This window comes from Engystomops pustulosus, chromosome 3, assembly GCF_040894005.1.
Source record: "Engystomops pustulosus chromosome 3, aEngPut4.maternal, whole genome shotgun sequence".
NCBI classification, from domain to species: Eukaryota; Metazoa; Chordata; class Amphibia; order Anura; family Leptodactylidae; genus Engystomops; species Engystomops pustulosus.
In genome coordinates this window covers 76,229,504-76,256,247 of record NC_092413.1, presented here as the reverse complement: position 1 = coordinate 76,256,247, position 26,744 = coordinate 76,229,504, and the positions used below count along the sequence as shown (strand labels likewise).

The window sequence follows — 26,744 nt, the reverse complement described above, 5'->3', positions numbered from 1 at the left end:
TTGATTTCTGGTTGATCTGCTGGTGGCTGTAGTTGTTGCAGTGCATCTACTAGTAAATTGTGAGCAATTTGGAGTCAGACTTGCGACCACTGTGTTTTAGTGACGCACATATCCATCGCAAAGACCGAAGTGGGAAAATTTATTAGGGCCCGGGGTTGTATTTCAATTAGGCACAGTCTGCCATTTCCTTTTTTATTTTACGTTTATTTTTTTCATAACTCAGTGTCATCTCATCTGGCATAGTAGTGTGCTGTAATACTTGGCTAGAAAATAGCCATAGGAGAATACAAACGGCTTAATTACGCCTACAGTAGCGTTATATATATTTGATTTCTGGTTGATCTGCTGGTGGCTGTAGTTGTTGCAGTGCATCTACTAGTAAATTGTGAGCAATTTGGAGTCAGACTTGCGACCACTGTGTTTTAGTGACGCACATATCCATCGCAAAGACCGAAGTGGGAAAATTTATTAGGGCCCGGGGTTGTATTTCAATTAGGCACAGTCTGCCATTTCCTTTTTTATTTTACGTTTATTTTTTTCATAACTCAGTGTCATCTCATCTGGCATAGTAGTGTGCTGTAATACTTGGCTAGAAAATAGCCATAGGAGAATACAAACGGCTTAATTACGCCTACAGTAGCGTTATATATATTTGATTTCTGGTTGATCTGCTGGTGGCTGTAGTTGTTGCAGTGCATCTACTAGTAAATTGTGAGCAATTTGGAGTCAGACTTGCGACCACTGTGTTTTGTGCTTAGTGACGCACATATCCATCGCAAAGACCGAAGTGGGAAAATTTATTAGGGCCCGGGGTTGTATTTCAATTAGGCACAGTCTGCCATTTCCTTTTTAATTTTACGTTTATTTTTTTCATAACTCAGCGTCATCTCATCTGGCATAGCAGTGTGCTTTCATACTTGGCTATAAAATAGCCATAGCAATAGGATAGCATCGTTTGGTTTTAAAAACTAAAAAACACAAAAAAAAAAAAAAAAGTTAAAAAAAAAATTCAAGTTATAACTCTCATTTTCAAAATGTTTAACCCGAGGGCTAGGGGTAGAGGACGAGGGCGGGGACGTGTGCGTCCAACTACTGCAGGGGTCAGAGGCCGTGGTCCTGGGCGGGGTGAGACACCACCTGCTTATGAGGGAGCAGGGGAACGCCGCAGAGCTACACTCCCTAGGTTCATGTCTGAAGTTACTTGGAATCGTGGTAGAGCACTGTTGAGGCCAGAACAGTGCGAACAGGTGATGTCGTGGATTGCCGACAATGCTTCGAGCAATTTGTCACCGAAATCGGCACTCCTCCAGCTCCTGCACCTCAGCCTCCTCCCCCCCAGTCTGCCCCCTCCCAGCAAAATTTGCCATTTGAACCGGCATACTCTGAGGAACTGTTTTCTGGACCATTCCCACAGTCACAAACCACTTGTCCGGTTGCTGATGAGCAATTTTCCGATGCCCAGGTTTTCCACCAGTCGCAGTCTGTGGGTGATGATGACCTTGTTGACGTACTGGAAGAAGTGTGTAAAGAGGTGTCCGACGATGAGGAGACACGGTTGTCAGACAGTGGGGAAGTTGTTGTCAGGGCAGGAAGTCCGAGGGGGGAGCAGACTGAGGGATCGGAGGATGATGAGGTGACAGACCCAAGCTGGGTTGAGAGGCCGGGTGAACACAGTGCTTCTGAGACGGAGGAGAGTCCTCGACCAGAACAGGTTGGAAGAGGCAGTGGTGGGGCCAGACGGAGAGGCAGGGCCAGAGCTGGTGCATCAGCGCCAAATGTGTCAACTAGTGAAGCTCCCGTGGCAAGGGCTCCTGCGGCGAGGGCTAGATTTTCAGAAGTCTGGAGGTTCTTTAAGGAAACACCGGATGACCGATGGACTGTGGTGTGCCACATTTGCCAAACCAGGATCAGCAGGTTTTCCACCACTACTAGCTTAACTACCACCAGTATGCGCAGGCATATGAATGCTAAACACCCCACTCAGTGGCAACAAGCGCGTTCACCTCCGGCCGTGCACACCACTGCTCCTTCCCCTGTGTCAGCTGATAGTCAGGCCCCTGCCCAGGACCCTGCCACAAAAACCCCATCGTCGCCTCCACGATCCTCCACAGCATCCACCAGCGTTCAGCTCTCCATACCCCAGACGCTGGAGCGGAAACGCAAATATAGTGCAACCCACCCGCACGCCCAAGCCCTTAATGTGCACATCTCCAGATTGCTAAGCCTGGAGATGCTGCCCTATAGGCTAGTAGAGACCGAGGCCTTTCGCAGCCTCATGGCGGCGGCCGCCCCTCGGTATTCGGTCCCCAGCCGCCACTACTTTTCCCGATGTGCCGTCCCAGCCCTGCACCAGCACGTGTCAGACAACATAATCCGTGCCCTGACCAACGCCGTTTCTGACAAGGTCCACCTGACCACGGACACGTGGACGAGTGCTGCCGGGCAGGGCCACTATATATCGCTGACGGCACATTGGGTTAACTTGGTGGAGGCTGGGACCGAGTCTGACCCTTCGGCTGGTCATATACTGCCGACGCCGAGGATTGCGGGGCCTACCTCGGTCCAGGTGTTTCAGGCCTACTATGCCTCCTCCTCCTCCCACCCCTCCTCCACCTCCTCCTCCGAACGACCATCCGTGGGCATGGCGCCATCAGTCGGTAGCTCTAGGCACAGCAGCAGTGCCGTCGCTAAGCGACAGCAGGCGGTGCTGAAACTGCTGAGCCTAGGCGATAAAAGGCACACCGCCCAAGAACTATTACAGGGCATCACGGCGCAGACTGATCTGTGGCTGGCACCGCTGAACCTGAAGCCAGGCATGGTTGTGTGTGACAACGGCCGTAACCTGGTGGCGGCTCTGCAACTCGGCAGACTGACACATGTGCCATGCCTGGCCCATGTGTTAAATCTGATAGTTCAGCGTTTCCTCAAGACATACCCCAATCTGTCTGATTTGCTCACGAAGGTGCGCCGCATCTGTGCGCATTTCAGGAAGTCCAGCACAGATGCTGCCACTCTCAGGGCAGCGCAGCGCCGCCTCCAACTGCCCGCTCACCGACTGTTGTGCGACGTGCCCACGAGGTGGAATTCAACACTGACCATGTTATCCAGAGTTTACCAGCAGCGCCGAGCGATTGTAGACTGCCAGATGTCAACTTCCACCAGAACTGGTAGTCAGGTCAGTCAGCTTCCTCAAGTCTACAATGAGGAGTGGACGTGGATGTCTGATATCTGTCAGGTGCTGAGTAACTTTGAGGAGTCAACACAGATGGTCAGTGGCGATGCCGCCATCATCAGCCTCACCATCCCGCTGCTTGGCCTGTTGAAAACCTCTCTGGTCAGCATGAAGTCGGAAGCTTTGCGCTCCTCACAAGAGACGGGGGAAGAAGATTCCCTTGTTGATAGCCAAAGCACCCTTAGGTCTGTTTCTCAGCGCATATCGGAGGAGGTGGAGGTGGAGGAGGATGAGGAGGAAGAGGAGGAGAATGTTGGCGAGACACAAGACACATTGTTGAGTTCTTCACTGTTGAGCGTGTATGGGCAGAAGAAGAGGAATTGGAGGAGTTGGAGGAGGAGGAAATGGACAGTCAGGCCAGTGAGGGGAGCGAATTCTTACGCGTTGGTACTCTGGCGCATATGGCAGATTTCATGCTAGGCTGCCTATCCCGTGACCCTCGCGTTCAAAGAATTTATTCCAGCACCGATTACTGGGTGTTCACTCTCCTGGACCCACGGTACAAGCAAAATCTTTCCACTCTCATCCCTGGAGAGGAAAGGAGTGTGAGAATGCATGAATACCAGCAGGCCCTGGTGCACAAGCTGAAACAGTATTTCCCTTCTGACAGCGCTAGCGGCAGAGTGCGTAGTTCTGCGGGACAAGTAGCGAGGGAGAGTAGGCGAGCAGGCAGCTTGTCCAGCACTGGCAAGGGTACGCTTTACAAGGCTTTTGCCAGCTTTATGTCACCCCAGCAAGACACTGTCACCTGTCCCCAGTCTCGGCAGAGTAGGGCTGATCTTTACAGAAAGATGGTGAGGGAGTACGTAGCTGACCATACCATCGTCCTAAATGATCACACAGCTCCCTACAACTACTGGGTTTCAAAGCTGGACATGTGGCACGAACTGGCGCTGTACGCATTGGAGGTTCTTGCCTGCCCTGCCGCTAGCGTCTTGTCCGAGCGGGTTTTCAGTGCAGCTGGTGGCATCATCACCGATAAGCGTACACGCCTGTCGACTGACAGCGCTGACAGGCTGACGCTTATCAAGATGAATAAAGCATGGATTTCTCCTAATTTCCAATCTCCAGCAGGTGAAGGAAGCTCAACCTGAATAATTTATCCACTCCTCCTCCTCCTCCTTCTCATTTTCCTCCTTCTCCTGCTCTTTGTACAGTAAAGCAGAGGAAACTGGCTATTTTTTGACAGGGCCCACTGGCTCTACCTATAGTACTTTATGCATTTAATTTTTCTGGAGGGCCACCGACCCGGTCCTCTGTTTTAAACAATTTTTGGGAGTGCCACATACAGGCACTCAATCTATTCCATTTTTCTGGAGCTCCACCTACCTGCTCCTCTGGTTTGAAAAACTTTTTTGGACTGCCACATACAGGCACTCAATCTATTCCATTTTTCTGGAGGGCCACCTACCTGCTCCTCTGGTTTAAAAACTTTTTTGGACTGCCACATACAGGCACTCAATCTATTCCATTTTTCTGGAGGGCCACCTACCTGCTCCTCTGGTTTAAAAACTTTTTTGGACTGCCACATACAGGCACTCAATCTATTCCATTTTTCTGGAGGGCCACCTACCTGCTCCTCTGGTTTAAAAACTTTTTTGGACTGCCACATACAGGCACTCAATCTATTCCATTTTTCTGGAGGGCCACCTACCTGCTCCTCTGGTTTAAAAACTTTTTTGGACTGCCACATACAGGCACTCAATCTATTCCATTTTTCTGGAGGGCCACCTACCTGCTCCTCTGGTTTAAAAACTTTTTTGGACTGCCACATACAGGCACTCAATCTATTCCATTTTTCTGGAGGGCCACCTACCTGCTCCTCTGGTTTAAAAACTTTAAAAACCATACATGCCCGCCTTATCAAACGTGCTGTGTCAGGCAGAATTTTGGGTTGTTTTCATGGCTTCCACAACAAACTTGTTAACTTTGTCGCCACCCTGCTGTGTAATCCACAAAATATACTGGCAAACTTTTACCATTTACGGATATTATTTCAGCGCTTCTTGCGCAGATGTTTACATTCCCCTCACCCGCCATATCCTAAACTTATAAGAACGCTACTACACTTGATCTTATACAAAAGGTTCTTAGAAGTGCTGTTTGGGGAGTAGCCTAGAGACAGGGGCTTGGATTGGCGAAAGCTCGCCTGGCAGCGGAGCGCCAGCTCCATGCCAAGAAACAACTAACATAGTTTTAACTGCAGCACCTTTAATCTACTACTAGTTCACTGCCTCCATACATGCCCGCCTTATCAAACGTGCTGTGTCAGGCAGAATTTTGGGTTGTTTTCATGGCTTCCACAACAAACTTGTTAACTTTGTCGCCACCCTGCTGTGTAATCCACAAAATATACTGGCAAACTTTTACCATTTACGGATATTATTTCAGCGCTTCTTGCGCAGATGTTTACATTCCCCACACCCGCCATATCCCAAACTTATAAGAACGCTACTACACTTAACTTGGTGCAGGCTGGGACCGAGTCTGACCCTGGGGCTGGTCATATACTGCCGACGCAGAGGATTGCGGGGCCTACCTCGGTCCAGGTCTCAAAGGCCTACTATACCTCCAAATCCTCCCACCCCTCCTCCACCTCCTCCTCCTCCGAATTACCATCCGTGGGCATGGCGCCATCAGTCGGTAGCTCTAGGCACAGCAGCAGTGCCGTCGCTAAGCGACAGCAGGCGGTGCTCAAACTGCTGAGCCTAGGTGATAAAAGGCACACCGCCCAAGAGCTATTGCAGGGCATTCCACATCAAACTTGTTAACTTTGTCGCCACCCTGCTGTGTAAGCCACAAAATATACTGGAAAACTTTTTTCATTTACGGATATTATTTCAGCGCTTCTTGCGCAGATGTTTACATTCCCCTCACCCGCCATATCCCAAACTTATAAGAACGCTACTACACTTGATCTTATACAAAAGGTTCTTAGAAGTGCTGTTTGGGGAGTAGCCTAGAGACAGGGGCTTGGATTGGGGAACGCTCGCCTGGCAGCGGAGCGCCAGCTCCATGCCAAGATCCAACTAACATAGTTTTAACTGCAGCACCTTTAATCTACTACTAGTTCACTGCCTCCATACATGGTCCCCTTATCAAACGAGCTGTGTCAGGCAGAATTTTGGGTTGTTTTCATGGCTTCCACATCAAACTTGTTAACTTTGTCGCCACCCTCCTGTGTAATCCACAAAATATACTGGCAAACTTTTATCATGTACCGATATTATTTGAGCGCTTCTTGCTCACCTCCTTTGGTTCCTCTCTGCCACCCATTGGTTTGAAGCCTGAGTCCATTTAGGGTATGTTGCCATGACACACTCTAGCCTGCCGCTGCTGCCGCTGCCCCTGCCTCTGCATGCCGTCCCCTATAGTGTCAGGGTCAATTATTGGATGTTTTACATGCTATCTAGCTTCATTCTGTCACTCTGTCATGGCCATGCTGTTGCCCATAATTTTGGCATAATGGTGCGATTAAGCAGCCTCAGAGGCATCCATGCATGCTGTCCCTGCTGTTTCCTGTCCATTTCCGTGGTGTTTCCATCCTTTTCTGAGGTTCCCAGGTGTTTGGCCAAGCTTCCCTGTGCAGAGCCTTGGTCCCCTTGAAAAATGCTCGAGTCTCCCATTGACTTCAAGCACTCGAGCATCGGGAAAAGTTCGTCTCGAATAACGAGTACCCGAGCATTTTAGTGCTCGCTCATCTCTAGTTACAAGTCCTCCCCATTTCACCTAAAATGAGCTTCCAGTGGGGCATGGTACCTTAATTACAGACGTTTTTCTGAAATGCAAATGAGCTTTTCTGACTCATGTCTAGTGGCTGTGACTCTTCTCTCTCCCAGACTGGCAGTGAACCACGCCTCATTATTGTGACTGACAGCTTTTGTGACAGTGTCTCTTCAAATCACTGTCCTGCCTCCTTGTAATTAGGCTGTCTACTAATGTTCAACTACAGACTTATAAAGCTTTATGTACAGATGGGAAATATTGTGTAAATTTTTTTATACAGTGCCTTGTGTTAGATGTCATGTGTCCAGAGTGACATCATAGCAGGTCTCTCAGCATTCTAACAGTAGCAAACTGTACACCAGGTATGTGATCACACAAAATGACAGCAGCCTCCATGGAGGATAGTGAGGAGTAGAAGTCCAAAGAGGCCGTTGTGACTTCATTTGGTCACATACATTACAGTGCGGATACAGTTTGTTATTGGTAAGAGGCTAAAGGACCTGTGATGATGTCACCTGGTCACATGGGAGGGGCCGGCCAAGCAGGACAAGCTTTCTCTCATGACAGGGAATATAAGATAAAAGGTGATTTAGGTGGATGTAAGGGAAACAATTTTTAGCTAAAAAAAAGTGTGTCAGTTAATATGGCTCTAAAGGAACCTGTCACTAGCTGTCATATGTGCAAATGTGGTGACAGGTTCCCTTTAACCCCTTAATGACCTGTCCCTTTTTTGGTTTTTCATTTCCATTTTTACTCCCCACCTCCAAAAATCTGTAACTTTTTTATTTTTACACGTAAAGAGCTCTGATATTTAATATTCGATTTTCTGTACTTGGAAGTGGGGAAAAAATTCCAAGTGCAGCGTAAATGGTGAAAAAGCACATTTTGAGTTTTCTTGTGGGCTTGGATTTTACAGCTTTCACTGTTCACCACAAATGCATGTCTACTTTATTCTGCGGGTCAGTGCGATCATGGAGATTCCAAATTTGTATATGTTTTATAATGTTTTCATACATTTACAAAAATTAAAGCCTGATAGTAGATGCAGGCTGGGATAATTGAGATGGAGCTGTGTCCAAATTGTGGAAGCTGCAGCTCTGGGGTTAGAGTCTCCTGAATCAGTTCCTGGAATTCGTATCTGTGGCAGCACTGAAGGTGTGCTGCACATTATGTCTCTCTCTTCAATCTGACTGAACCCTGAAACCATGCAGCCTGACTGACTACTAAGATCTAAGACCATGTGCTTGCATCCAGCAGAGGTTTTTATACTCCCCCTGGTCAGGTGGTTGCACCTCTCCAATCACACTCCAGCTAACAATACAGCCACATCATTGGAAAATCACTTACTCCTATTTAATTGTTGCCTTTCAATGCAGTATCTACAGCTGCAATTACATCAAGTTCTCCCACCATTATCTTCTGGATGAGTTGCGCAGGCTCACTGTATAGATCCTGACAGGGAGAGGGCGCTACTACCCACCTGCTTATGCATTGGCAGGGGTGTTGCACTCACATAGTAAAATGTCCTCTCCCTGTGGCCAATGCCCATATGGAAACATATAATACACCTAATGCTATTCTATATTATAATGCCCTAAGTTTCTGTACTCCTGCTCCCTCCCCTCTCCTCCCCAATGCTAGAAAGGATCATACCCTACCTGAAAGGGATGCTAGTTTTGTGGGGTAAAAGTAAGTGACAGGTTTTCTTTAATCATCACATAAACTTCCATCGATCCAATATCGCAGGAATATGCACAGTAAGTATCTACTAGTAGCTGCCCATTTCTCCAGAGGGGACCCTACTAATGAGGATTTGTGGATTATAAGATGTTCTGCTCATTATTATTGGCACCAATAAAGTTAGGATTATTATTTAACCCCTTGCTACACCATGACATTGGGGTACGTCATGGTGTAACTATACAGAAGCAGAGCCCATAAGATCTATGCAGGAGAAAGGCTGGGATCACCATAGTAGTGAACAGTGAATCTAAAGGTAGATGTCTTTAAAAGCAGCAGTTTTCAACCACCGGGCCGCGGTTGAAGACCCCTGGTATATGAAACTTGAAAACAAAAAAATTGGTACTTACCTCTAGCACTCCTCTTAACCCCACGGCTCCAGCTTCTTCTATTTTTAGATTCTCGGCACGGCAGGAAAAGGCACGTCTTTGCTCTCTGCCATGCACACCCTCTATGATGTAATCAGCCGGCAACATGGCCTCGTCATAGCAGGTGCACACGAAAGAGAGCATAGACGTGCCTCTGCAACATCCCCCACCGGGGCCTAGCCTTTTCTTGGGGCCTGGAGGCGGCTGGGGTCCAGAATACCGGAGTGGCTGGCGGTTGCTGCCTAGGTCGCACTGATGTCATGGTGCTTGGTAGGGGAGGGTTTTCGAACCGCCTGGCAGGTCTCCAGCATGTGGTGTGTGCAAGAAATATGGAGGGAGACGCTGAAGTACTTGTTTCTCCCTGGGGCAACCCCTGAGTGTCTGTAAGGTAAGTCCCTGGGTAATGGATGGGGAAGCTCGTGGTGGTAGACAGCCATATCCAACTCACGGTTCTTTATTGAACAACGGGTAGCAGGCAACAGGCCAAAACGGTCTAACAGCAGATTTGGATGATGATAGTAGATGATAGTAGATGCAGGCTGGGATATTTATGAGCTGTGTCCAAACTGTGGAAGCTGCAGCTCTTGATTAGAGTCTCCTGACTTAGTTCCTGGGATTGTTTCTGTGGCAGCACTGAAGGTGTCCTACACACTCTAACTCTCTGTTCACTAAGACCATGTGGTCTGGACTGCTGATAGGCAAAGAAGGCCAGCTAAGACTGAACTAAGACTCTGGACTAAGGTCTGGACCATGTGCTCCCACTGCAGAGGGGTTTTATACTCCCTCTGGTCAGGTGGTAGCACCTATCCAATCATACTCCATCTTACAATACAGTCACATAAATAGATAACATCATACACCAATTTAACTATTGCCTTTCCAGGCAGAGGCTACAGCTGTGGATTGCCTGATTATCTCTCTGCATTATCCCTTAAATGAGTTGGGCAGGCTGTAGGGCTAACAGGTAGCGGGCGTTATTCATAACTACCCCCTTGCCTATACGTTGGCACCCCTGCCTGTTTTACTGAGAATCTGAGGATAAAAGAAGCCAGAGCTGCAGGGATAAGATTTTTATTTATTATTTTTATGGAACCTTTGCTTTGGACAGTGTGGGGGAGCCACTGTTGGACATTTTATAAGTGAAGGGAGGCCGCTGCTGGGACATTTTATTAGTGAAGGGAGGCCGCTGCTGGGACATTTTATTAGTGAAGGGAGGCCGGTGCTGGGATATTTTATTAGTGAAGGGAGGCCGCTGTTGGGACATTTTATTATTGAAGGGAGGCCGCTGCTGGACATGTTATTCGTGAGGAGAGGCTTCTTGCTGGACATGTTATTAATGAGGCGAGGCTGCTGCTGGACATTTTATTAGTGAGGGGAGGCAGCTGCTGGACATTTTATTAGTGAAAGGAGGCCGCTGCTGGACGTTTTATCAGTGAAGGGAGGCCGCTACTGGACATGTTATTAGTGAGGGAAAGCCACTTCTGGACATTTTATTAGTGAATAGTGGCAACTGCTGGACATGTTATTAGTTGTCAATTCTGCCCTGTGTCACTATAAATGGTTATAACTTTGAAACGCTTTAACATATCCAAGTGATTTCAAAATTGTTTTCTCATGACACATTGTACTTCATGTTAGTTGAAAGATTTTGGTGGTATGTTTTGCATTTATTTATGAGAAAATCAGATATTTGGTGAAAATTTGGAAAAATTCTTGTTTTTCAAACTTCAAAATGTTTTACTTTTTCCACACATAGTCATAAGAGCAAAAAAAACTTAATAACTAACATTCACTGAATGTCTACTTTATGTGGACATGGTTTTTATATTTGTAGGATGCTATGGGGCTTTGAATGTTAGGTGCGATTTGTCACATTTTCATAAAAAACGCAAAATAATGCTATTGAGGGACCTGCTCAGGTTTCAAGTCACTTTGAGAGGCCTAAATAAAAGTAAAACCCCATAAATTATCCCATTATAGAAACTACACCCCTCAACGTATGTAAAACAACTTTTATGAAGTTTGTTAACCCTTTAATTGTTTTACAGGGGTTAAAACAAAATCGGATGCAATTTTGAAAGTAAATTTTTTTTGGCTACATTAATGTGTTTTTCAAAAATGTACAAATTTTCAGTGGATAATATACCAAAACGCTCCACAAAATTTGATACCCAATCCCTCCCACGTATAACAATACCCCATAAGTGGTGGTAACCTGCTGTATGGGCACACGCCAGGGCACTTTTTATTGGCTATACAATCTTTATTTTTTTGGCAATTTGGACATATAAGGGCTTATTTTTTGCGACATGAGATGCACTTTATAAATATTTTATTTTAGTGGGTCATTAGCTTATTGATGAGATTTTATTAACTCATGAATGTATGGGTGAAAAGAAAATTGTCAATTTTGGTTTCCTTTCTTTTTGTATTTTTTGGGGGTTGTACACCGTACACTAAAAATACTATATTATCTTTATTCTACAGATCACTACGATTACGGTGATACCTCATTTATATAGTTTTTCATTTAATTTTACAATTTTACTGGAAATAAACTAATATAGAGGAAATATCATATATTTTGCATCGCCATCTTTTCGGAGAAGTAACTTTAATATTTTTTGGTTGACAGAGCTAGTTTAGGGCTTATTTTTTATGTGTTGAGTTGTCCTTTCAATTTGTGTTTTGTTTATACGTCGTTCACCGAGCGGGCACAGTAATGTTTCTGAATTATTGTACGGATTGTTACGGACGCGGTGATACCAAATATGTGGGTTTTTTTTGCAGATTTTGTGGGTTTTTTTACTTTATTACATGTGTATAGGGAATCTTTGTGTTTAGGGGACTTTGACTTTATTTAATTAATTCTTTTTATTTAAAAAAATTATGTAATGTTTTTAACTGTTTTTATTCACTTTTACAGGTTAGCTTGAACAAGCAATCCACTGATCACTTGATCAAGCTATTCTTCACCTTACACAGTGTAATACAGATGTATTACACTGTGTAATGTAACACACTGAGCATGTTACCAGGAAGCAGATCGCCCAGCCCCGGGACACTGGCATGCGATCGGAACCACGGAACCCCCCAGTAAGCGCCGCCGTTAAGGAGCCGGGGCCAGAAGTTTGACGTCATACCACTGCATTTTGTGGGAACGCACCTCCCGCGATGCAGTACTATTACGTCAAATGTCAGGAAGGGGTTAATTTTTGCAAAAAACATTTTTTAAAAATTATAAAATCTATACAAATTTTGTATTTGTGATTGTACCTCCCCAAAGAATAAAATAGACATGTTCTTTGGCGCGCACAGTGAAAGCCGTAAAATCCATGCCCACAAGAAATTGCGCACAAATGAGTTTTTCACCATTTTGACTGCATTTGGAGTTTTTTTCCTGCTTACCAGTACACGTCATGGAATATTCAATACCATTACTATGAAGTGCAATTTGTTATGCAGAAAACAAGCTATCACATGTAAAAATAAAAAAGTTATAGATTTTTGAAGGTGGGGAGTGAAAAATGGAAATGAAAAAACAAAAAAGGGCCAGGTCGTTAAGGGGTTAAACCTATTATGGCCTTGTTTTTACAAAAAAAAGCTTTAAAATTGAGCTTGAGGGGCTCTGGGCTCCATAGATGTTAATTGAGCTTGGAGCCCCTCTACAAAATAATCTACAAAATTTTTAAAGCCTTTTTTGTAAAGACAAGGGCTTAAGAAGCTTAGAAAAGAGCAGATCCTGCATGTACCGTATATGCCGGCGTATAAGACGACTGGGCGTATAAGACGACCCCCAACTTCTGCCCTAAAAATATAGAATTTGGTATATACTCACTGTATAAGACTACCCCTCTCCCAAATGAAAAAAAGTCTGCTTAAAACTTTGCAAAACAAACAAGAGAGTAAGTGCCTGGTGATCATAACTGTAAGCTGCGATATTAATGAAGATCCGACATGCTTCTGTAAGTGCCGCCTGTGACCCCCAGCTCTGTGACGCCGACCGCTGTGACAGGGCGGCTGCATTAGCATACAGCGCGCCGCCCTGTCAGCGCGTACTAAGCCTCTTCTAATGACTGTGAGAGGCGGACTGCCGCGCATGCGCGGCGGTCCCAGGAAGCGGCTCTCTACGCGCTGACGGGGAAAAAAACCACCTCACACAGTGCGGCCCCCGTATATCCGGCGTATAAGACGACCCCCCACTGTAGCCATTATTTTAAGGGGTTAAAAAGTAGTCTTATACGCCAGTATATACAGTAAGTATGCTTTGTGTACAGTCCATCCTGGTGGTAGTTTTCTTTTAGAGCGACATTTAGAGGCATAGGGGGAGTTTTATCAGTGCTTCTACGCCAATTTCATGCATAACATTATGTCTGACTTGCATTATTGATAGCTTTCCATCTAATTTACTCAGCCTCAAAAAGGCTTTTTCTTCAGCCCTTCATAAACTTTGACTGTGAATACAGAGGTAGCAGTCAATCACTGCTATGATTGCTCCCATGAATAGATGATTGGTTCTAAGCATAATATACACATACAATTTATACTGAATTTAATCCCTTTTACTCCTCCTGCTATATACTGCCTTGAGATTTTTATGGTAGCACTAAAAACATTGCTTGCCACTTATCAAATCTCTAATTTTAGAAATATTGATTCATCTAATATTGCATTTACAGGTTTTAAAAGAAGACCCTTCTGTTCTTCGTATCTTGGGTTTGATTTTGGCAATAGGTAATTATCTGAATGGAGGAAACAGGACACGAGGGCAAGCTGATGGATTTGTATTAGATATTTTACCAAAGCTAAAAGATGTAAAAAGCAATGTAAGTATGTTTTAAATTATCGGATTGTATTTTAAAATATCCTCATATAAAAACTTTAATTATAATAAAACAGATTTAGAAAACTGAAAAGGGTTGTTCAGGATTAACAATTAATGCTGTGTTTGTAGGATAGGTCAGTAATTGCAGTTTGGTGTGAGGGCCCTCCACTGATCTGCTGGTGGATGGGGCCAGAAGCAGGTAGCTCCATATACTGAGTAGTTGGCAGTTTGGCAAATACAGAGCCCTCTTAAGCCCCTTCCACACTGGCGTTTTTCACGCGTGAGTTCTGCGCGTGCATTTGACGCGCAGAACTTGCATTGCACTCTGTCCCATTGTATTCAATGGGTCTTTCTTCATTAGCGTTGGTTTTCACGCGCGTGCTTGCGTTCGTTTTCACGCGCGTCAAAATCGCAGCATGCTCTACTTTTGCGTGTCACGCGAGTTTTTCACGCCCCATTGAAGTCTATGGAGATGCATCAAGAACGCATTGCACTCGCAATCATTGCAAGTGCAATGCGAGTGCAATGCGTTTTAAACGTAAGGGTTGCTAGGTGACCAGAATAACAGTATTTCCCCTGCTCGAGAACGATCATTTAATTAAAAAAACACAATGAAGAACAGTGAAGAATAGAATAAAAACAGTGAACACAGTGAACACAGGATCATTTAAGAGAAAAACACAGTGCAGAACACAGTGCAGAATAGATTACAGATGTTCTGCACTGTGTTTTTCTCTTAAATGATCCTGTGTTCACTGTGTTCACTGTTTTTATTCTATTCTTCACTGTTCTTCACATCTGCTAACTTGTCGGGAGATAATATACATGGGGAACAGTGAAGAATAGATCGCAGATGTTTGCAACTTATCAGAAGACATTATTTTTCAATTAAATAACCCATTTTAATCCCAAACCATGGTCCCTTTGAAAAATGCTCGATTCTCCAATTGACTCGCGCGTGAAAAATGCGCCGAAAACGCAAAAAAAACGCTAACAACACGCGCGTGAAAAACGCAAAAACGCTAATTACTCCAAGGAAAAATGGAACAAAAACGCAGCCAAAAACGTCAGTTTTTCACGCATTGCACCCTGACGTGAAATGCAACGCTAGTGTGGAAGGGGCCTTATTCTGGCTTTTTATGAGCTGTGATTAGTGTGAGGTCCAGGTGTCTGACCATCTAAGATCTAAACACATGGTAGAGAATGTATCATTGTTTCACCAATTTGTAACATAATGCTAGCACGCAGGGGCGTGCCTTGGCCCAATGACATATGCATTTTAAGTGAAATGCATGCAATTTGTTTTATATAATGCAAAACTGGTGGTCCTCATTTCATTTGTCATTTACATATAAATGCATATGCAACTGTGAGAACCTCTTCCCCATTTTACTTGAATTGTGTTTCTAAAGTGCAGTCACACATACCGCTTTGATTCCGTTTCTATGGAAAAGCATACGATTGGTAACCAGTAGCCGTTAGGAGACTGAATGCTACTTTACATGTGATCAGAAACGGATGTGGAATCAGTCAGTGGCAACCTCCATGTGCTTTGATTCCGCTTCTAAACGGATCAAAGTAGTATGTGTGACTGCACCCACAGAGCAATTCAAGTGCTTGTGAACACAGTCTAAAATTGGTTAAAATGAAACATTAAAAAAAAAACAAATCTTTCAATGCAAAATGTATTATGTAAAATATCTCATACTTAGGCCTCATTCAGACGGCCGTCTGTGGGAAATGTATGCAGCCGCATATATGTCCTCATATATATATATATATCCGGCAATGGCGGCATGGCAGCGGTACGGTGCCACACTTTTGTCGTATTTGTGACTTTTCACTTGTCATTTTTCAAGCACGCCTTGGTCTGCACCTTGTGCTGTGTGCCTTATGTATCTTAGTTTCCCAGATGTTCAGTGCAACTTATGTATTACCTTTTTTTGCTTATTTTTGCGGGTGTGGTCACACATTGCAGTTAAAACTGCAATGCAATCAGCTTTGAGGTGCTTTTAGGTGCAGTTTTGTCAATTTAACAGGTGAAAGACATTGGGGCAGATTTATCATGGCAACCTATCACAGCTCAGCTTACATTTTACCAGTGCTCATGAATATTTTAAAGGAGAGTTGTGATTGGTTGCCACGGGCAATATTCTCACTTTCAGACAGCTTGATAAATCTGCCCCTTTATCTGAATAAGTGAATTTGATATTCATGGGGAAACCTGCTCCACAAATGTCATTTATTCATTCAGTTCATGTCTTTCACCTGTTAAATTGACAAAACTGCACCTAAAACCACCTCAAAGCTGATTGTGATGCAGTTTTAACTGCAACATGTGACTGCACCCTTATTGGTTACTTCTAGGGGTGAGGTCACACGTTTTAAATGCGCTTTAATTGCATTTTGAAACCTATTACAACACCTGAGGAGAGGTGATTTGCCTTATTACATTACTGTTAACATTTGCATTTACAAAATGCATAGTAAACACAATGTTAACATGTGTTAACGTCACATGCGTTTTGTAAACACAAATTAACATTTTATTTACAAAATGCATAGTAAACACAATGTTAACATGTGTTAACGTCACATGCGTTTTGTAAACACAAATGTAAACAGTAATGTAATTAGGCAAATCACCTCTCCTCAGCTGTTGTAATAGGTCTCAAAACGCAATCAAAATGCAACATGTGACAGCACTATTAACCCCACGTGTGACCACAGCCTCATATGTTGTCACCTCCCTGGGGTGTGACTAGTTCTTAAAAATGCAGGACACAGCCTCAAATCCAAAATTAACAGGCGTGTCCACTCCTGCATATAACCCCCTAACATGGCTTGTATCCTCTCCTGCCTATAACCCCTCACGTGGCTTGTGTCCATGTGGATTTGCAACAAAAAGTCTCACAAAGAAGCCAAAATTTGCACCTGCCAGGATAGGAAAAACTGAACATGTATAACAAGTAAAAAGACATGATCATACATAAGTTGCAAAAAGAGCTGCCAAATGTCTCAAAAATTCACCACAGAGAGACAAAACTATGGCTCTCTATTCTAGGTTGCTAGGAGGTTCAGAATTTTGGGTGCAATTTTTCACATTTTTATGAAAATCCCCCAAACCCTTATTTAGAGGCACCTGTTTAAGTGATTTTTGAGAGGCCTAAATAGCAGTAAAACCCCATAAATTATGCCTTTTTAGAAACTACACCCCTCAATGTGTTGAAAATCAACTTTCAAGAAGTGTGTTAAACCTTTAGGTGTTTCACAGGGTTAAAACAAAATGGAGGTGTAATTTGCAAGCTATCATTTGTTTTAGACAGCACATTAAGTTTGGCCAAAAATTAAACTGTCACAAAGTATTAAATGATAAAAAAAACTCCAGAAAATTTCTCCCAAATATGGCACAATGGCAGATAGAAGGGGCGGAGCGACATTCAGAGAAGATCTGCATTGTCACATTTTACAGGCTATAAAATGTTTATTTTTTTGTAATTTTGACATAAGGGGGGTTATTTTTTTGGTGGATGAGATACACTTTTCAGGTACATAATTTATGGGGGTTCAATATCTAATAATCAGATTTTATTAACTCTTTCTTGGTGATGGTTAAAAAAAATCATTAATTCTTGTTTATGGTTTTTAGCATTTTTTCCCTTGAAGTTTACCTTACCATAAAAAATTATGTGTTATCTTTATTCTATGGGTCATCACTATTACAGCAATACCCCATTTATATGGCTTTTTAATGGTTAACTTTTTTTGCAGAATATATAACTCTATATATAATTTTGTGAGAAATTCGCTTGTTTTTGCATCTCCATGTATTAATGGGCATAACATTAAATTTTTTTTGTTTGCAGAGGTGTTTTAGAGCTTATTATTTGCGGGACAAGCTGTTATAATGTCGGGGTAAAAATTTTATAATTTTTGTGAGGTTGTTTTGCGCTTTTTTATGGCGTTCACCGTACTTGATTACAGTACTGTATATTGTTGTTCCGTCCCTATTATGCTCGGCAATTCTCTGCTTTTGCTCCTTTTGTCCTCTGCAGGGCAAACTATATGCATAATAATTCTTGGTTTTTGCACAGGCAATTGCACTTTTGTTTGCATGGTGATTGGGTGTGTGCAGGGCCGATTCTAGCATATTTGCTGCCTGAGGCGAATATAAAAATGCTGCCCCCGCTCCCTGTTAAGTAAATGCTGAAAACGTTACTAACAATTAACATCCCCACAGGCAGCTCCCTGACACTGTGTGACTGACTTCAGGTTCTGGGGGTCATTAGTGGCATCTAGTACCTTAAAGATGACAATCTCTTCCATCAGGAGGTCTTTATTCCGGGTTCTCCAATCCATGAAGTATCACAGCTGGATATCTTCAGCTCGTGCAGCATCTCCACCCGGCGTCCCTAAAAATACCACAGCCACTTACAGTATGAAGTCTCCTGGATAACAACACTGTGCTCCTAAATAATATATACCCCTCACAACACAACTGACCGCACACTACCCCACATATAAAACATCCCTTCATATATATATATATATATATATATATATATATATATATACATATATATATACATATATATATACACTCCACCGGCCACTTTATTAGGTACACCATGCTAGTAACGGGTTGGGCCCCCTTTTGCCTTCAGAACTGCCTCAATTTTTCGTGGCATAGATTCATCAAGGTGCTGGAAGCATTCCTCAGAGATTTTGGTCCATATTGACATGATGGCATCACACAGTTGCTGCAGATTTGTCGGCTGCACATCCATGATGCGAATCTCCCGTTCCACCACATCCCAAAGATGCTCTATTGGATTGAGATCTGGTGACTGTGGAGGCCATTTGAGTACAGTGAACTCATTGTCATGTTCAAGAAACCAGTCTGAGATGATTCCAGCTTTATGACATGGCGCATTATCCTGCTGAAAGCAGCCATCAGATGTTGGGTACATTGTGGTCATAAAGGGATGGATATGGTCAGCAACAATACTCAGGTAGGCTGTGGCGTTGCAACGATGCTCAATTGGTACCAAGGCGCCCAAAGAGTGCCAAGAAAATATTCCCCACATCATGACACCACCACCAGCCTGAACCGTTGATACTAGGCAGGATGGATCCATGCTTTCATGTTGTTGACGCCAAATTCTGACCCTACCATCCGAATGTCGCAGCAGAAATCGAGACTCATCAGACCAGGCAACGTTTTTCCAAACTTCTACTCTCCAATTTCGATGAGCTTGTGCAAATTGTAGCCTCAGTTTCCTGTTCTTAGCTGAAAGGAGTGGCACCCGGTGTGGTCTTCTGCTGCTGTAGCCCATCTGCCTCAAAGTTCGATGTACTGTGCATTCAGAGATGCTCTTCTGCCTACCTTGGTTGTAACGGGAGGCGATTTGAGTCACTGTTGCCTTTCTATCAGCTCGAACCAGTCTGCCCATTCTCCTCTGACCACTGGCATCAACAAGGCATTTCCGCCCACAGAACTGCCGCTCACTGGATGTTTTTTCTTTTTCTGAGAATTCTCTGTAAACCCTAGAGATGGTTGTGCGTGAAAATCCCAGTAGATCAGCAGTTTCTGAAATACTCAGACCAGCCCTTCTGGCACCAACAACCATGCCACGTTCAAAGGCACTCAAATTACCTTTCTTCCCCATACTTATGCTCGGTTTGAACTGCAGGAGATTGTCTTGACCATGTCTACATGCCTAAATGCACTGAGTTGCCGCCATGTGATTGGCTGATTAGAAATTAAGTGTTAACGAGCAGTTGGACAGGTGTACCTAATAAAGTGGCCGGTGAGTGTATATATATATATATATATATATATATATATATATATATATATATATTCTACTGGAATTATAGCATACACAGCACCAAACAACCCTAATTTATTAATACAGACCCCTAACATTTTGTTTAAATGATGTAAAGTAATCTATGGTATCCTATAACTAATATATCCCACCCTGTTATTATGTTACATGATTTTACATACAGTGCTATCCTGACCAATGTGAATATATAGCACCCCCTAATATACAGCCCCCCAGCTTAGTAATATACTGTATCCCATATACAGCCCCCCCAGCTTAGTAATATACCGTACCCATATACAGCACCCCAACCTAGTAATATACTGTACCCCATATACAGCCCCCCAGCCTAGTAATATACTGTACCCCATATACAGCACCCCAGCTTAGTAATATACTGTACCCCATATACAGCCCCCCAGCCTAGTAATATACTGTACCCGATATACAGCCCCCCAGCTTAGTAATATACTGTATCCCATATACAGACCCCCAGCCTAGTAATATACTGTACCCCATATACAGCCCACCAGCTTAGTAATATACTGTATGTCATATACAGCGCTCCAGCTTAGTAATATACTGTACCCCATATACAGCCCCCCCAGCCTAGTAATATACTGTACCCCATATACAGCCCCCCAGCCTAGTAATATACTGTACCCCATACACAGTCCCCTCCCAGCTTAGTAATATACTGTATCCCATATACAGACCCCCAGTCTAGTAATATACTGTACCCCATATACAGCCCCCCAGCTTAGTAATATACTGTACCCCATGTACAGCCCCCCAGCTTAGTAATATACTGTATGTCATATAAAGCGCTCCAGATTAGTAATATACTGTATCCCATATACATCCCCGCAGCTTAGTAATATACTGTACCCCATATACAGCCCCCCAGCTTAGTAATATACTGTACCCCCCAGCTGAAATCTGACCCCATATAAATTTATAAACCCCCCCCCAGGAAAAGAAGAATATGGCCTCATATAATATATACAGCCCCCCAGTATAAAATTATTCTGGCCCCATATAATATATAGAGCACCCCCGCCCCAGTATAAATGACTCTGGCCCCATATAATATATACAGTACCCCCCCAGTATAAAACAATTCTTGCCCCATATAATATATACAGTACCCCCCCCAGTATAAAACAATTATGGCCCCATATAATATATACCCCCCCCCAGTATAAACAATTATGGCCCCATATAATGTATACACCCCCCCCCCACAGTATAAAACAATTATGGCCCCATATAATATATACGCACACACCCACAGTATAAAACAATTATGGCCCCATATAATATATACCCCCCCCCACAGTATAAAACAGTTATGGCCCCATATAATATATACACCCCTCCCCCACAGTATAAAATAATTATGGCCCCATATAATATATACCACCCCCCCCCACAGTATAAAACAATTATGGCCCCATATAATGTATACAACCCCCCCCCCCACAGTATAAACAATTATGGCCCCATATAATGTATACACCCCCCCCCCCCCCGCAGTATAAAACAATTATGGCCCCATATAATGTATACAACCCCCCCCCCCCCACAGTATAAAACAATTATGGCCCCATATAATATATACAGTACTTTCCCCCTCCCATGATAACATGACACCTCCCCACTCCCCCTAATTAGCCAAATTGAATTAATGAATGCATTAAAAATAATAAAAATCATACTCACCTGCAGGCAGCTGCTCACTCTTCTGTGAGCCGCGGCTCCGCACAGTGATACAGGCGGCATGGCGTCATGACGCCTGTGTCACTGCTTAGAATGGAGCAACGCAGCAGCCGGAAAGGCGCTGTGTCGCTCCGCGTATAAATCGCGCCTGTGTCTTAAAGAGACAGGCGCGATTTATTTAGCTGGTGGGCAATTCGGGCGTTAACGGGCGCCCGAATCGCCCACTTTAGAGCGGCGAATTTCGCCGCCATTTACAGGGACACGCAATTTGCCTCATGGTAGATGCGGCCCGGGGTGTGTGTATGTATGATTCATGGGCCCATGAAAGAATGAGTGTATATTTGGATATGAGTGTGGTTATCGATCACAATTTTAATTGACTGACAATTAATTTTAGGATGAACTATTTATCCTTGATAGTGTGGCATACATTTATATATATATAATAAGTCCCCTGTTCTTTGTACTGATTTCCACATTTATTTGGACTAGGTATATACTTTCAGATCTTATTAGGTATATATGGGCTCAGTGGTTCTGTATAATGAATAATTTATGCATTTAATTATTTATTCATTTTCACATTTTTATATATAATTTTTTGTCAATAATTCAGCCCTTTGGGGGTTTCCTTGTTTTGGATACACCATCACACATATATATATATATATGTACACCATGCTAGTAACGGGTTGCACCCCCTTTTGCCTTCAGAACTGCCTCAATTCTTCGTGGCATAGATTCAAGAAGGTGCTCCTCAGAGATTTTGGTCCATATTGACATGATGGCATCACACAGTTGCCGCAGATTTGTCGGCTGCACATCCATGATGCAAATCTCCCGTTCCACCACATCCCAAAGATGCTCTATTGGATTGAGATCTGGTGACTGTGGAGGCCATTTGAGTCCAGTGAACTCATTGTCATGTTCAAGAAACCAGTCTGAGATGATTCCAGCTTTATGACATGGCGCATTATCCTGCTGAAAGTAGCCATCAGATGTTGGGTACATTGTAGTCATAAAGGGATGGACATGGTCAGCAACAATACTCAGGTAGGCTGTGGCGTTGCAACGATGCTCAATTGGTACCAAGGGGCCCAAAGAGTGCCAAGAAAATATTCCCCACACCATGACACCACCACCACCAGCCTGAACCGTTGATACAAGGCAGGATGGATCCATGCTTTCATGTTGTTGATGCCAAATTCTGACCCCGTCCGGACCGGAAGTCATCAGCTGCGGTATTCACTGCTGAATGAGAGACTCCGGCATATAAATGGGACACCAGCAAACACCACGGCACCCTTGAGGAAGCCAGTTGGGTGGCGATACGTGTGGGGCTGTGTGCCCCAGCTTCCCCTTACCTCTCCTTTGCGTGCATCCCGGTTGTGGTAGGTGGATGCCCTCATTCATTTTCCATATATTCTTTCATTGTATTCTTTTGCAGATATTTCTGTGGCATGGTTGATGTTTAAACATTTGCAGATCTTTATGGGGGTCCCCTTCCGGGATTCAATGTTTTGATTTCATTTATTGGCATGACTTTTCAGCATTTATCATTATATCTATTTTTATATTTTGTGCAGCTAGGGGAGTGTTATTCTAGTAGGGGGAGCTGGAAGTTTGTAGGGATGACCAGCACTATCATAAGCGAGGTCTCCCTGATGGATTGGTTTTGTGTGTTGTTCACACTTTTAAATGTTTTTACTGTCTTTTTGTGTTGTGGTGTATTATAGTACCAATAACATTTGTTTATATTTCATTTTGGGTCCTATAGCATACTTCTTGTTTTCTTGTGAGTTCACCGTACTGGTACAGTGCCAATTTTTATTTTACGGGTTGCTACGGACATGGTGATACCCAATACGTTGTGTTTTTTAGGTGATTTTCACTATTTTATGTTGTATTTGATTTTTATATGGGATGGGACATTTATTCTGTTTTAATAATTTTTTTAACCCCTTGCCGACGCGCGCCGTAATAGTACGCCTTGGCGGGAAGTGACCATATGACAGCGCGCGGTAGCGTACAGAACTGTGATAACATGTCAGTAAACATAAAAAAATGTTAAAACAATAAAGTTTTTTTTTTTTTAAATAAAATTAAATAATAAAAGAAAGTGAAAGTCCTCCAAACACCACAATTTCCTATACACAAGTAATAAAGTACAAAAAACACAAAATCATTAAAAAAAAAACAACACATATTTTATATCACCGTGTCCGTAACAATCTGTACAATAAATCTTTACCCTAATTGGACCACGCTGTAACAAAAAATTAGAAAAATTAAAACTTGCCCAAAATTTACATTTTTATCAAATTGGTTTACAAAAAATCTTCTAAATAGTGACCATTAAAAGTTACAAGCACCAACATGGTACCACTGAAGAGAACAACTTGTCATGCAAAAAATAAGCCCACAACCAGCTCCGTCAACCAAAAAATACTACAGTTATGTCGTTGCAAAAATTGTGAAATGTAAACATATGCAATTTTTTCTATTCTAGTTTTTCTTCAATAAAAATGCTAAAAATCTGAAACAAGATTTGATGATTTTATTTTTCTCCACAAAGAGTTAATAAAATGACATCAATAAGCTAAAGACCCACTAAAATGAAGGCTTTTTTTCAGTGCATCTGGTCTTGCAAAAAATAGGCCCTTATGTGTCCACTTTGCGCAAAAAATAAATAAATATTGTGTAGCCTATGAACCCCTTCCTGTGTGCGCTGTAATAGGACGGTGCGGCGGGAAGTGACTTACCCACACGGTTCAGACACAGTGATCGGTGGCGGCTGTTCCTGACGGCCATCTATCCTGCCTCGTGAACCAGTGGGGTTTCGCTTCCCACCCATACCCCATTCATGATCGCTGCTATTCGGCTAATCAATGCAGACCAGCCAATAACAGCGATTTTATTTATGACGTCAGTAATAATGATCACCATGTCTGTAGACACGGTGATCGGGGCAAGGTGGTGCCTGTTTTGCCTTGTGGTCCAGAGGGGTTTCGCTTCCACCCTCTGTTCATGTTCGTCACTACAGGCTGGTCGATCTGGATCAGCCAATAACAGCAGTATTTGTCACAAAGGGCATCACTGGGGTGAATGAGAGCAACAAAAAAAAAACTCTGCTAGGTCAAATCTGGTCTAAACAAGTCCAAGCTGGGGGAGATTGCATGCAGATCTACTAAGAGGCCAAAGCCCACCAGTGGATCTAGGCAAGGGAGGGTAAATTTTCAGAACTCAATTGTGTTTTATCTTATTTCATTTTAATTATTTTTCATTAAATACTATTATTACTTGCAAAGTTTCGCTACAGATTGCCCTTTTTATTTATTTTTATTTTACAAATAATTTTTTAAAGGAAATATACCACCAGAACCAAAGATGGAAACCAAGAATACTCATGTGTGTCCCCTCTGGCAGGAGACGCTCTTCTTTTAGCTTATCATTCCCTGTTTTTTTTACCAAAAAATGCACAAATGAGCCTTAGGGGTTCCAGGCTCCATAGATGTTAATGGAGCCTGGAACTCCTCAGGCTCATTTGCATATATGTAAAACCTTTAAAAAAAAACAAACAAGGTCATAAGAAGCAAAAATTAAAAAAAAGATTCTGCAAGAGGAGGAACGCAGCAGTATGTTAGTGTGCTTGGCTTAAAATCCTTGCTCCTGGTGTCCTTTAGATGTTAAGATTTCTTATTTTGTCTCAGGATGGGACCAGGAAGTGGAGTAGGAGGACAGCCGATAATAATGCAATGTACCACATTTCTACTTTGATCATGTGGTCTCGATCCTTTCAAGCAGCATATCTTAACTATATATGTTGAATATACTGGCCACCAGGGGAGTTGCTAGGTTGGTAAAAGATTTGAGGCACATGCCCCAATGCATATGTATCACATTTTTAGTAATGCCGACTCCTGTACATAAACCCCTCACATTTGGTTGTGCCAATAACAACTTCACTTATTTATCAGCTATAAACATAGGAGAAATCCCTGCTCTATTTCCAGTGCCTGCAGGTGCGTGTCCTCGGACTGTACTTGTTCTTCTTCATTAAGCCAGGCATCACCACATCCGTCTCCTCTTCAGCCACATGTCTGCAACATCCCCCAGTTTTTTATTCAACTTCAAATGGCAGGCAACGGCCAAACAGTAGTAGCAGAATCAGAAGGCTGGAAAGCTGGTAGGAGATAACTGGTCCGCAGGAAGAGTTGTTTGCAGCCTGGTTGTAGCCTCAGGCTGGGCTGGTAAAGATGGAGCTTTGCACGTGTCTGCACGTGTTTCATTAGTTTGTGCGGCTGCCAGACTTCCGACAAACACGCTCCTCTGCTCCACAGTACTGCAGAACCAGGTTAAAAATCACCTGCCCCTGTACTGTCCTCCAGTCCAAGCAAACCCTGCTGCACACTACTGTATGGCACAAGCTGCCTTCCTTCCTCCTCTCCAAGCTGCCGCCGTCATGTCCCTACAGCCACGGGAGGTGATATACTGGAGGTCGGGGTAAAGGACAAGTGTGCAGAGCTGTGTCCGCAATCATCAGCAATCATCATGGCGGAGGAGCAACAAAAAGTTATCCAGAAGCACCCTCAGCTGCCCCAAGCTCCCTCAGCTGCCCCAAGCACCCTCAGCTGCCCCAAGCACCCTCAGCTGCCCCAAGCTCCCTCAGCTGCCCCAAGCTCCCTCAGCTGCCCCAAGCTCCTTCAGTTGCCCCAAGCACCCTCAGCTGCCCCAAGCTCCCTCAGCTGCCCCAAGCTCCCTCAACTGCCCCAAGCTCCCTCAGCTGCCCCAAGCTCCCTCAGCTGCCCCAAGCACCCTCAGCTGTCCCAAGCTCCCTCAGCTGCCCCAAGCTCCCTCAGCTGCCCCAAGCACCCTCAGCTGCCCCAAGCTCACTCAGCTGCCCTCCTCATCACCAGGGGTACTGCCAGCTCTGATGATAGGACTGCAGGGCACAGAGGCCAATGCATTGCAATAGAAAATCAAGAACTCCATCTGGTGGCATGTTATCTCTGCCATCCTCCCTTACAAGTGACTGACATGTACAAATGTAAAATGAGAAATACTATAGTCATGAGGCTGGAGTACTACAAGTACCGGCTCATATGCTGAGTATATGAGCTGGCACTTGTACTCTGGCCTCATGGCCATAGTACTTCTCATTGTACACCTTATTTTGGTTGGTGGTGTGCCCCAGGATTGTCTAAGTATAAGAAGTGTGCTGCGGCTCAAAAAAAGGTTGAAAATCACTGGCCTATAGCAACCAATCACTGCGCAACTTTCAACTGCCACAGCAGCAGCAGAAG

The 26,744-nt window shown here is 43.7% G+C and overlaps 1 protein-coding gene across 1 annotated transcript in view; it reads left to right on the top strand.

The window, feature by feature from the left end:
- Positions 1 to 26,744, top strand: part of FMN2 (formin 2) — a 280,120-nt gene that overhangs the window by 188,510 nt on the left and 64,866 nt on the right. The window contains exon 11 of the mRNA XM_072141131.1: positions 13,746 to 13,892. Coding sequence (XP_071997232.1) covers positions 13,746 to 13,892 — 147 coding nt within the window. The remainder of the gene's footprint in view (positions 1 to 13,745; positions 13,893 to 26,744) is intronic.